General features: G+C 42.7%; 1 protein-coding gene across 1 annotated transcript in view; it reads right to left on the bottom strand.

Moving 5' to 3' along the window:
• Rnf130 (ring finger protein 130) overlaps nt 1-17,230 on the bottom strand; it is a 103,532-nt gene extending 86,302 nt beyond the window's left edge. Inside the window, 1 exon segment of the mRNA XM_051168201.1 lies at nt 16,972-17,230. Within this exon segment, the coding sequence (XP_051024158.1) occupies nt 16,972-17,218 (247 nt within the window). The 5' untranslated portion in view covers nt 17,219-17,230.
• Between the last annotated feature and the right edge of the window lie 578 nt (nt 17,231-17,808).

Here is a 17,808-nt window from a genome sequence, read left to right as displayed (position 1 = left end):
GTCAGGGTTACCTAAAGAAATCTCGTCTTTGAAAAACCAAACATACATACATAATACAATACTGTCTCTAAATCCATGAACATGAAAAGCATCTGTTTACTTAGATCTCCTTTCTTACAAAAATGGCTTGTGGTTTGTTTGTTTGTTTTTTGTTGTTGTTGTTTGATTTTTTTTTTTTTTTTTTTTTTTTTGGCTTATAGTTTTTACTACCAGTACTATTTTCCAAATGGTATTTAAAACTTTTTATTATCAGCCAGGTGAGTGCAGTGGTGGATGCCTGTAATCCCAGCACTCTGGGAGGCAGAGGCAGGTAGATCACTGTGAATTCGAGGCCAGCCAGGTCTACAAAGCGAGTCCAGGACAGGCAAGGCTACCCAGAGAAATCCTGTCTTGAAAACCAAAAATGAAAACAAACAAAAATGCATTGTCTATCTGATCCTAGCATACAGAAGTACAATTTATTTTTTGTTGTTTTTGATATACTGGCTTTGTATGTATGACTATTACTAAATTTGTAAAAGTTACTATTCTGGTAATTGGTAATAAGAAACTGCTATTACCATTTAATTACACATCAACACAGCTGCCATCCTAAATTTTCATCTCAGATGGTTTCATATATATGTGAGTACCCTGAATAAAAAGTATTATAGTGTTGTGAAATGGTATGTGAGATTTATATATATATATACCTTTCACTAAACTAACAAATGGCTTTTTAAAAGCCCTGCAAAAAACAAACAAACAAACAAAAAAAAAAAAACACAAAAAGAAACTGGCAGAGCTAATACTTTAATTTGTGAATCTGCTCTCTTTAGCTACCATAAAGAATTTAAAAAGTCACATTTGGAAAAGAAAGGCAAAAATCTAGACATCAAGATAGAACTATTAGAAATATAGATTTATTCTAGCTATTATTAATCATGACCTAGTTATTGGGCCTTAAGATACCAGCTTATGTCAAAGAAAATTAAGTGCATAATTTTTCTAAGTACAATACATACACTGGACACATACACATACTCGTGCACGCACGCACGCGCACGCACATGCACACGCGCGCACACACACACACACACACACACACACACACACACACACACACACACAGAGTGTCTTACTACTATAGGGGAAAACAGACAAACAAAACCAGTGGACATGGGAAGCCAGAAAAGAACTATATTCTAAGAGAGGAGTGATGGTGGTAATGAATGTGGAAATCAACACATTTCAGAGGTTAAATTTAGAGGTTTGGGTCACCATGCTTGGCAGTGAGATATGGGGTTGGAGATCTAAAGGGGAAGAGGCATAGGTTTCTGGTGAAACACAACTGGAGAGTGATAAAACAGACACTGGATGGAGGAGAGACAGAGTTTTGGAGGAAAGAAGATGAACTGTCTCAAAGGCTGGAAGGAGTGAGCCATTCTTAGCACGGTTAGGCTGAGACATGACACTCCTAGGGCAGTACTTTAAGCTACAGGACACTGGAGGATCTCAAAGAACTTCTGTCAACCTCTTCCCTAAGGTAGTCAAAGAAACTATTATCCCTCTCTGCCAAAGCTAGTGTAAAGCCTAACAAGGTCACTCTGTCCCTCCTACCTTGAGAGTTCTCATTCATGGGAGGGTCCTGCTTAGGAGGAAGGACTGCTACAGAGAGACCACAAAGAAGAAGTAGACCCTGCTTGCCTGTGCAGGCTTGTGGAGGTCAGAGGCTGACATAGGGTATCTCTCTTTACCACTCTCCACCTTTCTATTTTGAGGCATGGTCTCTTCCTGAACCTGAAACTCATCATTTTGTCTGGCCAATGAGTCCCCACGATCCACTAATCTCTGCCTCCCAGTGCTGATGTTGTCTGAGTACTAGGGATGTAGACTCAGGTCCTCATGTTGCACAGCAGTCACTGAGCCATCTCTCTAGCTCGTAACGGTTAATCTTCATTGTCAACTTGACTGAACTGAAGGATGCTTAGGAAATTTGTAAATCAGGGTTTTGCCTGTGTCTGTTAAAAACATTTCCAGGACTGGTTGGGGCAGGGAGCTTGAACAAGAAGACAACAGATACTTTCAGTTTAAGGAACTTGGATTTTAAAAGATGAAAAGAATTCTAGAAATTGGCTTCATACAGCATGAATGTATATAATGAACTATATCTCCTCAAATTATTAAAATGCTAAATTTATACTTATCTTGTCACAATTAAAATTTTAATAATTTTATATGATCAAAGTATATTAAATACATCTATGAAAATGTATTATTCTGTATATTATGTGCTCATAAAGATGTCTGAAGAACAAGGCAGCAGCATCTCCTGTCAAGCTCCCCATCATTACTTTTTATTTTTGTGGTGCTGGGAACTGAAGATGGAGCCATGTGCTGGATGGAGGTGATGCCGCTGGTGGGTCCATTCTCCCAGTATGAACTCCCATTCAGATGATGCCTTCATTAGGACTATCACGCATGCTAAGCATACACACTGCCTCTGAATAGAGCCTTAGCACCAGTGTTGCAAAACATCACAAAAAACCTCTTCCAATAATCTTTAATCACATTTATAAAGTCCCAAACCCCAACAGACTAGAGGACACTGCCTCACTTTTAAGCCGTTCTGTATACCATCCTCCCCTTACTCTCTGAATGCTGTTCACTGAGTATTTTGGCCCCTTTGGTGATCGTCCTCTTTGTCCTCCTCTTTAGTATCTGCTTGTGCTTACATTTCTGTCTCAGCTTAAACACCATCTCTTTAGAGAAGTGACAGAGGTTGAGCTGTTAGTACCACAATGTTGTAAAGCAGTCTCAGAGATTATTAACAATCACCTAAAATTTTTTTTTTGTTTAATGTCCCTTTTCTCCACTACACAGTACATGTTACACTTACCTTACCTTTCCACCGGCAGCACACTGGCACAGTACGCACTTAAATACTTGACAAATGAAAACTTGTAACAACTGCTACCACCTGAACGTAGGATTTTTAGTTTCATGGGTTAGTCTGGTGACAACACAGAAACAAGAACCCCATCACTAAGAAGACCTTTGAGGAATCACTGAAAAGAGACCATAAGAAACTAACTAGTATGAACAGCATCCCAACACTTAAGAAATAATAATAGAGAATTGTGCAAATGAAGGACCACTCAAGATGCTGCTAATCTTTAGCAAAACTAAAAGATGAGCATAAATAATTTGTAGACACTGTGAAAGAGAAAGCTGTAATCACAAGGTGTCAGTGCTGGTGCACTATGTACAGGAGACAGAACGACTCCTCCAAAGATGACCTAAAACCTGGGGCAGTGTTCTTCATAAGGCCAGGAGGAATAATGTTATAGATCAAAGATGGCGGTAATTGGCTGACCTTATGAGAAAGAGACCATCTTGGACTATCCAAGGGAGCTCAATGTAATCACAGAGTTATTTCAATGTGGAGGAAATGGTCAGAATTAGTGGGAGATTTGACGGTGGAGAGAAAGGCTGTGTGCTAGGCAATGCAAGGCAACCTCAGCATGCCAGAAAATGAAAGAGTCTTTCTAGAGCTTCTAGAAGCAGTACAACCTTGCCAATATCTTGTCTCTAGTACTCAATGCAAACTGGAGGGCTGTCTTTCTGTTGTTTTCTGAGGTAGAGTCTCAGCTACCTAGTCCAGGCTGCCCTCCAACCAGGATCCTCTAGCCTCAGCCCCACGAGTCCTGGGATTACAGATGTGCACTACCCTGACAGCTTAGAGTGAGGATTTTAAACTCTAGATCCACGAACCATGTGAGGCTTCAAGATACAATCCAACCTCCTCCTGTGCCTTCTCACATGGTGTGTATCTATATAGAGGACATGTTTTCCAATAGGAAGGGCCACAACTTTTTGTCAAGATCTACCAGCCCAAAACATTGGATTAAGATGCAGAAAATAAGTTCATGATGCTGAATAGTGATACAAGTCTACTAGAAAGCATAAAGACTAATGACAAATCAGAATTCAAAATTTGTTTTTACATGCTGAATGAGCAGGGTAAGTGAAGTAAAGACAGAATCATGTGACTTAAGATGAGACTCTATGAAAAAAGACCAAGGGTGTAACACAGAGGAAGCTGAGGGTGTCAGTAATTGAGACCACCAAAACCACCTATAGAACTACAGGCCATTACAAATAAAAAGTCACATTTCTTTTTTTATTATTTTATTTTTGTGCATATACATTTATATTATTACACATATATATAATAGATTACCTATGGCAAGAAGGACCGTGACACAATCAAGAATAATATAAATGTTACATTCTTAGTGTTTTGGCTATTTGTATTTGACAGCTTTGAAGAAGACATCAGAAAGAGTCACACTTCTACACTGACAAAACAAAACTCTGTAAGTCCAATTGTGGACTTTTCTTTTTATTAGTTTCCTGACTATTATATTTTTAAAAATCATCACAAATTTGTTGAATTAAAACAAAAGTCTGAAAGCAACAAGTCTAAGATCGGGTATTGGCAGGGTTTATTCCTTCTATGGGTTGGAGAGAAACCCTGTCATGCCTTTTATCCAGTTTCTGTTCGTGCTGACAACCCTTGGTGCTCACCGGCTGTGGAAGAATCACTCCTATCTCTGATTAGCTCCTTCCTTGAGTCCTCTTCTGTGTGCCTCTCTCTGTTCCCTCCTGTTAGTCACTAGTCGCTAGATTTTTGGCTCATGTTAATTAGTAAAATATCATCCGAATCCCTAACTAATGACATATGCAAAGGTTCTATTTCCAAATAAGGCCACACTGAGGCTCTAGGTGGACATGACATTCCCTTTAGCCCCTTTTATAAGGGTCCTAATTCCATTCATGAGGGTTGTACCCTCATTATTTAACCACCTCCAAAAGGTACCACCTCTAAATGTTGACACTATGGGGGCCAAAGTCCAGCATAATAATTTTGGGAGGGCACTAACATTCAGACTGTAGCAATACACAAGACCCTCTGGTTGGAATATTTATAGACAGACAGATCCATTCTGAGACCTAAGATACCATATTCCTAAGAATGGCCAAAAGAAACAGGAATATGAAGTCCAAAGGTTAGAGGACTTGAGTCAGACAAGGAAGTTCTCAACTATGTAGGAACATTTAAACAAACTTTTCTTTGGGATGAAGAACACTTTGTAACACTCAGTTTTCAAAGGATGAGAGTGGTAGATCTGTCACTGGCCTTTCTCAAGTCTCTCTTAGGTAAGATGCAGCCTTGATGGGAAGGTTAGGCTTATAGATCACTGAAGAGTTAAATTCTGAGTCTGTAACCACTTCCCGTGCCTGTCTCTTTAATGACAAGTATAAAGAACTATAAAGCTCCATGAAGAATGCAAACACAAATAGTGTGCATGTAGGGATATGGGTTGGCAAGACATCAGCCAGAAGGTACATATGGTAAATGAAATTTGGAAGTCCTAAGGACCGAAGGGATATCAAATTGTTTTAGCAAGTAAACTGCTAATGATAAGATGAACGAGGGAGTAGCATGAGGGAGAATGAGGTTAGAGCTGGATTAGAGGCCAGAATCCCATCCTAGGGATGAGAAGGAGTTTAAAAAGGAGTGATATGGGAGACAGAGGCAGGTGGATCTCTGTGAGTTTAAGACCAGCCTGGTCTACAGAGAGAGAGAGTCCAGGAAAACCAAGGCTACCCAGAGAATCCCTGTCTTAAAAACAAAAACAAAAACAAAAACAAAAACAAAAACAAAAACAAAAAAAACCCAAGACTGCCCTCCCCAAAAACCACACACACACAAAACAAACAAACAACAAAAAACCAAAACCAACCAAACAAACAAAAACTTTTAGGAAAATTCTGGATACTGTAAAAGACTGAGAAAAGTTAAGAAAGAAATCAGAGACCAAAAAGAGCATGCAAAGGGTAAGGAGATACCAGCTACCTATCAGAGGCTCTGTAAATGCCAAGTACACATTCAACAGATCAACTGTGAGGAGCAGATAATAAGTGGAGTTTCAGGAAAACAAGTAGGTGTGACTCCTAATCTGTCTAAATAAGAACAGAGGACAGTGATGCCATTTACTGGGTTGGGAAGACTAGAGCACAATGGTAGTAGACTGCGGGATGAAAACTGAACTAAAGCTCCACTTGGAACTAATCAATTTGGAAAGACTAGGATATTTAAGTAAAGATACCAGACAGGCCATTAAACGTATGACTCTAGAGCCCAAGGCCTGGCCATGACTAGCCATAGAAGAGGAGGATTACAGGAGGCGTACAAGAAGGGAAAAAGAACTGTGTTCTGAGAGTTTTAGTTAGTGGTGTTGGAGATCAAATCTAGAGCCTTAGGTGTGCTACACAAATGCTCTACACTGACGGCTACATTCCTACCCCTACGTTTTGAAACAAGGCAAATTGCCCAGGCTAAGTCTTCAACTTGCATTACTTTTTTGAGCTTACCTAGCTGACATTACCTTACCTAGCTGAGATTAATCATACATATGTGCTATATATGTGACTTTCTTTTTTTAAAAAAAGTTTTGATTATTGGATATTCTTAAGTGCTTGTTGAGTTTTGCTTCAGAGTTATGATCTCAAACCTAGCTGGATTGTAAGGTCCTAGCCCCAACCCTCACCCCCAAGCATTCAGCTGCTTGGCAATAGGAAACTTGGAAAAGGTTTTTTAAAAAGGGTTTTGGCTCATCCATGATGGTGGTTTTGCCAAGTGATCTAGAATAGAGAAAAAGGGATAAATATGCAGGAAGAAGTTAGAATATGCAAGTTAGAAGTCAGGAAGAGGCAGAAACTCATTCTGTCCAGTGGGGCCAGGGAAACAGTTCAATGAATGCTAAGTTCGAACCATAATAGAGTGGTAAGGAAGGGACCTGCTAGAGAACAAGAAAAGACATACAGACAATTTGGAGCCTACAACAGAAAACTATTTTATGTTCATAGACCTAGGTTTGTTTATGAAAACAAAGGCACTAACTCTATTTCCTGATCTCACAGTTCAAGTACATATTGAGAAATTGCTTAGTCTCTACACAATCCTAAACTCCACCACATGTCACTGGAGTTAGAAAAGACCTCACATATTGGACAAACAGAACTTCTTCAAAGAAGGAAAAGAAATATAGGAACCAGATTCATTTGCTGTGAGCAGAGGGGAAAGGGAGGATTTGACATTAAGAAAAGGCAAACTCACCAGCAGTTCACAAACAAGTATAGCTACATCTCACCCCTCTGGTCCCCAGAGACAACCAACTTCTATTTTTAGCAATTCTGCTGGCTAGCCTTAACACTTCAAAAAAGATAATAGCCATTATTTCTTGGTTTATCAACTTTACACAGCACCTGTAGATTTATGACTGTCACGAAACAGGGTTGAATTCACATATTCTTCTAAATCTGTTTTGATTTTTTAAATTTCTTTTCCTGTGTGGTTAAATTTTCCTAGTGTCTGCAACCACAGACAACCTCTTGAGACCTCACCCCGTGAGATGATTCTCCCAGTGGTATCTAACATGCTTTTTTCTCTTGCCATTCCTTCACCTTTGTCATCTACTTAAATATCCTTATGGTCACAAAGTTTCTGCTCTGAAATTATAACTAATCATGATTAATCTCCAAATTATTTCTACATAGTGAAAAAAAAAAAAAAACCACCAACATAATTAAAACAAATGTTACCACCACCCTGTAAATGCACAGAAAAGGTCAATCCTTGAGCTTGGATCTCATCTGCCTTTCCAGGGCCTGTTACTCAAAATCATACTGTAGATTCCTTACTTTCCATCTTGACCAACCAGCCTGAGCTGGTCTTAGAGTACTTCTTTCATTTTCTGTTTTGTTCTGCTGTTTGAGACAGGGTTTCTATGTATATATAGTCTTGGCCATCCTGGAACTTGATCTGCTAATCAGGCTGTCTGTCTTTGAACTCATAGAAATCCACCTGCCTCTGCCTCCCAAGTGAAGGGATTAAAGGTGTGTGTGTGTCACCACTGATCAAAGAGGACTTCTTTATTTTATTTTATTTGTTTTTCAAGACAAGGTTTCTCTGTGTAGCCTTGACTGTCCTGGACTTGTTTTGTCGACCAGGCTGGCCTCCAACTCACAATGATCCACCTGCCTCTGCCTCCTCAGTGCTGGGATTAAAGGCATATGCCAACCGCCGGTTGGCTCGAGTACTTCTTATTTTACTAAAGAAAAGCATTCTTTCAACATATTCTTGGTACTTTCTAGTTTCCTGCTCATGCTAATCAAATCTTGAAGCCATCCTGCTCTTGCTGCAGGTACAGAATAAAATTAAGAATAAAAAGGGAGGGCTATAATCCAGCCATACCCATCTAAGATGTGTGTGGGCTCAAGGCCAAACTACAACAAGCAAATTTCCAGATACTTCTTCAGTCATCACCTTCAGGCAATGTCCACCCCTGCTTTGCCCTCACAAACACTTGCCTCCGCCATTTTCTAAAAAATTAACTATTATGCGTGTCACAGTGTTCATGGAGAGGTGAGAGGCCAACTCTGTGGCCGGGTCTCTCCTTCTCTTTCATGTGGGTCTAGGGATCACGCTCAGGCTGTCACATTTGCACAGCAAGTGCTTTAACCCACTCAGCCATCTTACCTGACTGCTTTCTCCCCCTCTCAATGAAAACTAATAATTTGTGTTTGTTCCTGGAGGTCAAACTGAGAGTACAGAACATACGTATCACTGAGCCTTATCCATGGCCTTGCAGTAATTTGTTTTAATCCAGAGAAATGCCATTGGTGATCTAATCAATACAAAATCCTTTTTATTTTGCATATTACTCTGAGCCCTTGACCACTGTAAACAAACTTAACACATAGTTCAAACACTTTGTATTTATTTTTGTAACACACACAGCGCTTTAAACAGTGTCCTCTTTTATGGCTGTGTAACATTCCACTGAGTGGATATATCATAATTTATTAACTCACTTGGGAAGCGACACAAAGAGGTGGTTAGAGTACGGACAGTGCCATCAGGCAGGCCTACCTCAAGCCCCAGCCCTGCCCAATTTCCAAAGCCACAGTGTGCTACTACCTCACTCTCTTTAATTCACACAACACTAATTGCTCAGCACCACTCTACTATGTTCCAAATACCATATGCATCACTGAATATACAAGAGTGGACACAAGAGACAGGGTCCCTGCCCTCAGAAACAAAGAAAATAGATACACAATTTCAGTTATGTTAAGTGCTATTAAAAATAAAAAGGCACCAAATGAAAGACTGGAGTGCCTTGAATTCCCCAAGCACCAAGAGAGGATAAGAGTACCACCTGCGGCTCTTAGGAAGCTTAAACACCATCAGCGTAAACATCAGCACCACTTGTGGAACACAGCACATACCCAATACATGTTACCTACAGTATTGCTTGGGACAAACTGCAAACACCTAAGAAACAGGATCCTCTCCCACGAGTCAGTTTAAGTCTTATGCATTTTCAAGGCTGGTGCTCTACAAAGAATTCTGATCTATTCTCTCTCCTCGTGTTCATGCTTCCTTTTCCACTCTTGAACACACAGTATGCTTCTAGAGATTGGCCTAATTCCCACCTGCAACCCTGTCATCTGGTTATATAGGTCCTATTTTTCCAGCTTCTTAAGCCTGGTGATTCTGGACTGGACATCAGTTTCAGATTTTATGGGTTTTGGAGATACATGTTAAGGCATTCCTCTAAATATCATCCAAACACTTTGGAACAAACTATATGGTCTCAATCAGTGATGTTCTTTAAAAATTTGCATTTAAGCCGGGTGTGGTGGTACACGCCTTTAATCCCAGCACTTGGGAGGTAGACGCAGGTGGATCGCTGTGAGTTCTAGGCCAGCCGAGTCTACAAAGTGAGTCCAGGACAGCCAAGGCCACACAGAGAAACCCTGTCTTGAAAAACAAAAACAAGCAAAAATAAATTTTTAAAATTGCATTTAAGCTTCATTGGGCAGAGGGTCCCAGAACAGCTTTGCTCTAGGAGTACTCTGGCCTCGCTACACGCTCCTGCTCACCAGAAGGGCTTGTACTCTGATGAATGAACCTCATGGAGTCCCAGCTTCCTGTGGGCTCCTGGAGCCATCTTAACTGCTCCTTTCTGGCAGTTCTTCTCCTAGCCTCCAGCAACTTCTTTATGCAGGTCAGTGCCCAGCCTGGAGGAAAGCCCCCTGCAGCAGTCCCCTCCACCTCTCCAGCTCTGCCTCATGCTCCTGGAGTGCTCTTCATCAGCTCATGGGACCACCTGCTTACATCTGGGCTGCCCGTCTCTGGACTGCAGCCTAGAAACTCCCAGGCAGTAGACGGTAACGGTGGGGCTCCCTTACCTTTCTCTTCTCTCAAGGATCCCCATCCCATGCTGCCTGACTTAATCTGAAACTGCTGCTCACAGGCTGTCTGGTTTTCTGGCCAGTTAAGGTTGGGAGAGAACCAGTGATCTACTACAGTCAGAAGTAGAAGTTCTCAGGTTTGACTTCAAGTCCCTTTGATCCGGTATAAGACAAGGTTAATATGTCCCGCTCTCTCTCCCTGTCCCCTCCCTTCTCCAACCCCACAGCAGGTATAGAACATGCCATAAAGAAAGGGTAGGCCTCGAATTGACAGAGAACTGCCACCTGAGTGCTAAGATTAAAATTGTGTGCCAACATAGTCTGCTAAACCTCATTTTAGACCTTTCTAGACTATAAATTCAAATAATGTTTTTCATTTTTCTGGTCTCCACACTACTTAAGTTCAATACAGTACAACAATGGAGCCCTACTCTGTCCATCCCTGCTCTATCCTCTCCTAAGACCCTGCTGTCAGCTTTGCCAGCACTGCAGGATTAAACACAAGCACTGCAGGATTAAACACAATTACACATCTGAGTCACTTGCTAGTCTTAGGCCCGGCCTTACTAGCTTGCCTCAAATGAAGAAGACAGGACACATTACTTCCAAGAGTTCAGACTGGGACAACTTAGCAATCAAAGCCTCAGTTATAATACAGCCCCTAATGGGGAAATAAAGTAATTTTCTTACAGGGGCTGGAAACATTTTATCACAAGCCCTGTAGGCTCTTCACAAGCACAAACCCTGAAAGTACAGTATGAAAGCAGCTCCTGATGCCAGCTAACACATGGGCAGTGTTTTGTAAGCCCTGCTTCAGAAAAAAACCCACCTGCATATTGAAGAAAGTCTTTCAGAATGTTGTGCCTGAGTTGTGCTACCCAGCCAAGGCTGATCTTGTCAATAAGATGACCCAAAGTTCTTTCAGGTCAGAATTTATACACATGCCCTTTCTGTGCAGACACAGAACTAGCACAGCACAAGCACAGGGTGGGCTTTTAAATTCCTTTTGATGATATTTGAAGGGTTCTCTTTGTTTTACTCAAAATTACCTCCAACAATAAGAAAAGCTACACTATTAAGACTTACGGAAAATAACAAATGCCTAGTGCACAAAAAAACTTAAGGATAATAAAACAAAGGGTGATCGTCTAGACAAACTTAATAACTGCATTTTGTGAATGGGTCGAGTGTTATACTTTAAAAAAACTAGTCATAAAAACAAAACAAAAAAAAAAAAAACTAGCCATGAAGACAGTCCATTCATCCCACTGACATTGCTATGTCTGACCCACTAAACCTCCTTTTCATGAATTATATAAAGGATGAAGTATACAACACAATATTCTTCTCTTTTACTTATTATACACAATATATAAAGTTCATATATATGAACATATATATGATCTTATAACATGAAATATATATTTCAAAAAGTATTTCGTTATGGAGCTAAGCTGGCTCTGAACCTTTGATCCTTTTGCTGCAGCCACCTGAATATGGGGTTCCACTACATATCTACATATCTGACTTTCTGCCCTACTTCTTGAAAAATATTTTTAAAATAATTATAAACTACATGTAGGATATGTGCATATAACTAACAGTTGCCCATGGGTGGCAGCGGGAGTCAGACCCCATGGAACTGCAGCCACAGGTAGTTATGAGCAGCCCAACATGTGTGCTGGCAACCAAACTCAGGTCTTTGCGGAAAGTACACCCTTTAACCACTGAGCCAGCTCTCTAGTCCCATCTCTTCTATTTTAAATAAAACTTACCTACTCCCAACTGTCTACAAGTAATTTCTGAATGCCAAAATTCAATTTATCTAGAATTTAAATATATTGTATATTGAATGTTTTAAAATTGTTTAATAAAAAACACAAAGAAAATACTAACTCTGTTGAATATTTTGTTGCTATAAAGGTGCATTTATATGTACACACAGTCTTCCAATGTCACTCATTCAAAGAGAACAGTATTCTTGGGCCAAGATACAGCTCAGTGACAAAGTGCTTAGTGAGCATGTGTGAGGCCATGAGTTTAGCCCCTAGTACTACAAAAACCAGAGCAATGTCTCAGTAATGAGCATGTATATTATGGCAGGTTTCTTAAGGGTTTGTCTCATTATTTCAGTCACATCTTGCTCCAAGTAAGAGGATCTGAGAAGACGTTCACTTGTTCTTACTAGTGAAGGATTTCTTTTCTTTTCTTTTTCTTTTTTCTTTTTTTGGTTTTTCAAGACAAGGTTTCTCTGTGTAGCCTTGGCTTTCCTGGACTCGCTTTGTAGACCAGGCTGGCCTCGAACTCACAGCGATCAGCCTGCCTCTGCCTAATCCCTGCTGGGAATAAAGTGTGTGCCGCCACGCCTGGCGTAAAGGATTTCTTTTAAAACATTCAAAATGAAGTTCTGCAGTTTGGTTGTCTCTTACAACTTGTAATCAGAATTCACTATAAACTAAAGGTGTGTGTGGCCTCTATGAAGTGTGACAGAGCTGCCCTACACCCAGATGCAACCCAGTACTGGCCTGGGCAAAGTCAGGAGAATGTACCAGCTGTGACATGTGGCTAAGCCTTATCGCCATTAACACATCTCAAAGAAGGCAATGTGTTTAACCCAAGGACTACATGTGTGTCTGTAATAGAAAGTTAAAACTTTTCATTTTATTTCGGCCAATCATTCTATACACCAGGACTTAAGGAATCCTGACCATGTCACTCAACATATCAGTTAAACATGTTTAAATCAAAATCACTAGCATAGCAATCAAAGACTTTCACCATATAAGGAAAAGCAGGAGGAAAAAGTGGAGGCAGCAAGTAAAGAAACATTTATCAGACACCTTGCTCTGACAGAAACAGAAATAAGAAGGTAGCATTTTGGGAGCCTGGTAAAGACGGTGGGTGGTTCTAGGTTTTCTGGAACATTTATATGCTAACAGAAATCAACCTGATGTAAAGGTGAAAACATACCATGTAAAAATATTGTCTATACTGTAAAGTTCAATACAAACACAACACACCCACCCCACATTTTTTCTTGCCCAGCTATTTAATTATTTTAGCACTGTTTTCAAAGCCTCCAGCTTTTCTCAGTTCTTTTCCTGAATGTTCAGACTACCTGCTCCCAAGATCATATGTACTTTTCCTGTAACTATTTTGAAATTTCTGTGTTTGGCAGCCTTCCTCTGCTATCATCAACTCCAATGTTATATGATCTCTTTCACCTTCTGTTTTTAATGTCAGTCCCCTTCACTGCTCATGAAAATTCCTAAATCCAACTTCAGATTTGTAAAGGGAACATCAGGGTCACAATAGGACCACAATTTCAAACACAAAAACCCAAGATAAACCTTTTAAAAATTATGTTGCAACTCCTCAGTCAGCAAGGTATTAGTAAGGTTTATTACTTGGCAAAGCTGTTCTCCTACGTTTTAACATCCCATCCTGATATTTCTGTACAAGGCATAAAGTGGCCAATGCCAAACTCTGGCTGCCAGCAATCTGCATACATACTAATTACATCACCACCACAGGGTTTTCTCCTTCCCCAACCCCCACTCCAGGCTCAAACAAAAAGCCAGTGTGCATGCACATAAAGCACATTTACAATGTCTGTGCCACACACTAACCAGGCCTGCTCTGCAAAGGGATTAGGGGGTTCCTAATTCAGAACTGACCATTGCAGCAAGCAGCCAGAAATCAACTATGATCAGTTCATAAACGTACAACAACTCTTTCAAAACTCCCTTTCTAAAAATGAATACTTTATCGGGGAACTTGTAAATGTTAGTCCAGAACAAAGAGCACCTCCACTCACTGATACATTCTGCTTAATGAAAAAAAAATTTTTTGTTTCAAAGTATACTTGTTTAAGAAGCATTTTAAAGTAGAATGGCAACACTTTCCAAAATGTACTTTGAAAATAGCAAAGCTTTTCAGGAAAAAATAGTCAATTTGTCCTTTATAAAGAGAGGAGAAGTAAAATTCAGTAATTCTTACATGCCTAGCTGGGCAAATCATACTGGCCTGAGAAGAGTGCTGTAAAAATAACGAGATTTTCTAACTTTACAATCAAGCCACAGATACAGAACTAACCATCATGTTAACTATTAGACAAACTGTAAAATTCTTTTGTCTTTTCAAATAGGTATTATTGTTTTTGTTTTGGGAAATAGAGTCTCACACCATAGTCCGGGTGTCCTGGGATGCACTATGGAGCACCAATCCTCCGTAATACCACTGCTGGGATAACAGGTGTCTGCTACCCCACCTAGCTTTAAATGGTGTTCTTAAACACAAATAATGTTACCCAGATTTCTACCAGTCTTTTAAAAATATGATCCTGAATGTCACCTTGGAGTCCGTATAAACGCACAAGTGTAGAAACACTTACAGGTAGACTACCTGGGGAAAGAGCCCCTCTGATTGGGAGCTTCAGAAAGATACCTTCAACAGCTTTACTCCAGGCTGCAGCCCTCCCTTTTACCAGAGCTTTTAATGGTGCTTGGCAAAGTGGTTTTCAGTCAGCTCTTGCTGGACTGAAAGACCACATGAATAAAGGCCATTTGTCCAAAGCTTGTCTAATAGGTCCACCTTCAGGGTCCCACCACTGACATCTTGAGAAATCCCGGAACAATCCTCATGTGGTAAGAGCTGGAGAGATTGTTCAGTAGTTAAGAGTATTTGTTGCTTTTGCAGAGGACATGGGCCTGGTTGCCAGCACCCACAGGGTGGCTCTTTAGCTCTAGTTCCAAAGGATCCGATACCCTCTTCTGTGGGCACCATATACACTGTACACATACATATCGATAAAATAAGTAAAAATTTTAAGGTACGATAATGATACATCATCTCCACTTGAGAGGTGAATAATCAGTTTTTTGGTTTTTGCTTGTTGGCTTGTTTTGGTTTTGTTTTTTTTTTTTTTTTGTTTGTTTGTTTTATAAGAAATGAAGCCACCAGCAGAATTATTTTTCCAGTATCACACAGGGTGCGTGCAGCAGAGATCTGATATCGAGCCTTCAACCTCACACCCCAGTGACAGGATAAGACAACAGGCTTCTTAATTCCCAGCACCACCTTTCTGTTAGATCCCCTAAAAGCATTCTCCAAGACAGGGTTTAATTTTGGGGTAACAGACAAGCAAGAGATAGGGGCACATAAAACACTTGGGAGTCAGTGAGCACCTCAAGTGAGGGCAGTGGTCTGGGGTGCCTGGGGAAACCAAGCCCAAGTGCAAACCACAGATTTCGCAACCATGTACTGCGCTCTTGCTGCAGAGGAGCTTGCCTCTCTCTCTTCCTCTTCCTCCCCTTCCACATGACCCTCATCGTTCTTTTCCCCACCAGAAAATAGTGTAGCATTGTTACCGCCATAGTTTGGCAACATTACACGTCCCAGCGACAGTGACTGGCACAGAGCAGGCAGCAAATATTTATTGAATGGAGCAAAGACAAAACTGTTTCTATGGTCAAGATGGGACCGTGAGTGCTGCTCCTAACCTACTGGAATAAAAAATGCACTCTCAGCATTTGGTCACTGGTTTAAAAATGAACATTTAAGAGCCCAGTCTAAGCTGAAGATAGACAACAAACAGTAAAGCCTTATGCCCCAAGCCAGTACGCCTCGAAAACAAAAAACCAAGAAACAGTTTAGTATGTGCTATCATACAAATGCAAGGCTCAGAAGACATATTTTTAGTATTTAGACTATAAAAGCAAACACCATTACCCTAAAGATTGCCTAGACTAGATCATCTGTACATGAATAGCAGATGTTTTTGCGGTTGTTTTCAATCCTCTCAACATTCTAAGGGTGAGAGTGGGATGGAAGATAGGAGACATCTTCCCAAAGTCCAGCCTGCCAAAGCCCCCAAATACCACACTCCACGGAGAAATGTATTCCTTAAAACACTACCAGTAATTAACAGATACAAGTTGTACATCAAATCGTTAAGTATGCACAGCCGGCATACACAGGGGGAACACAAGGCTAAATCAAATGGCTTCAAAGACAATTCCTGACCATTTTACCTCTTTCCCTCTGGGTGGGCACCCATGACCGAAGTCTTGGCTACCATCAGCTTCTCTCACGTTCTTTATAATGTGAAAATCTCTAGCGTCTCATGACAGCAAACTACTGCGGCCAGAAAAAGCCAAAAGCAACAGGGACTCCCCCTCCCCACTCCCCTTAGCCACTATAGAAAAAAGGCACGTATTGACGTGGGGGGCGGCGGGGAAGGCGGGGGGGGGGCTCTTATCCCTAGAGATTCACCGCAGTGTTAAACCAGTGGGATTTCAGGAACAAATCTGCCGATTCCAAAATACAGGTTAAGCATCTCGTCCACCATGAAGTAGTTCTGCGCCCCTGCACCACCGCCTTTGTCTCAACTGTTCCTGCAAACTCGCATTCCAATGCCCTCCAATAAACAAGCTACCTAAACGAAATTGAGGGGAATGCTCAAAGTCTTTCTCTCTTTTAATTTTGGGAGGGAAATGCAGCAGGGTTTCAGAGCCTCTTTCCCCAGCAGGGAGCAGGCCAGGCTCCACAGCGCGGGGACCTCGATCTCCCCGGGCAAGCGGCGGAACGGCGCGCAGACACCCAGCTACGCCGCCCCCGCGTCCCCCGCCCGGCCTCAGGCTCGGCCTCGGGCTCCGGCCTCACCTCCGTGGATGGGCAGCGGTGCCAGCACCTGGCCGCGGACCTCGGCCTTGGGTGAGTCGAGCCCGTAGCGCCCGCGGTCGATGCGGAACGTGAGCGGGGTGCCGCGGCCGGGCTCCTGCACCGTCACGTTGATGAGCGCCGTGTAGTATTCCTGGCTCGCGTTGTCCGCTCGCGTCGGCCACAGGCTGCAGGTCAGCAGGGCCAGCGCCGCGAGCCGGGCCGGGCCCGCCCGCGCCGCACCGCTCATCGTCCCTCCGGCCGCCGCCGCCGCCGCCGCCGCCGCCGCCGCCGCCGCCGCCGCCGCCGCCGCCGCCGCCGCCGCCGCCGCCGCCGCCGCCGCCGCCGCCGCCGCCGCCGCCGCCGCCGCCGCCGCCGCCGCCGCTCGCGGACCGGGCTCCGAGGGCCGGCGCTGAGAGGCGGGGCGGGCGCGGCCCGGGCTGCGGCGGGAGCGCGCGCGCGCCTCGCGACGAGCCGGGCACGAGCACGGCCCTCCTGGGCGCCGCGGCCCCGCCGCTCGCCGCCCTCACGTCCGCGGCCCGCGCGCGAGTACGCGCCCGTGGGTCTCTCAAGGGAGAGCGGCGCGTCAGGCCGCGTGCTTTCTCCTTAGGGAAGCTCGACGCAGAGGGACCAGGCCTGCGGACAGGAAGCCTGAGACTCGAGAAGGGTGGGAAGAAGTGGTACCAACTGTCCCAAGAGGGTCAGCAATGCCGCCTCAGGCTCGTGCCCGCCGCCGCCCGTCCCTCCAGCCGATCGGCAACGCGCAAAAAAAAAAAAAAAAAAAAAAACCGTCCACTGCGCATGCGCGGCAGAGCCTCCTCCTGCAGGAGGGCCAGGGGC

This window comes from Acomys russatus, chromosome 25, assembly GCF_903995435.1.
Source record: "Acomys russatus chromosome 25, mAcoRus1.1, whole genome shotgun sequence".
In the NCBI taxonomy this organism is placed as follows: Eukaryota; Metazoa; Chordata; class Mammalia; order Rodentia; family Muridae; genus Acomys; species Acomys russatus.
This window is presented reverse-complemented; position numbering and strand designations above follow the sequence as displayed.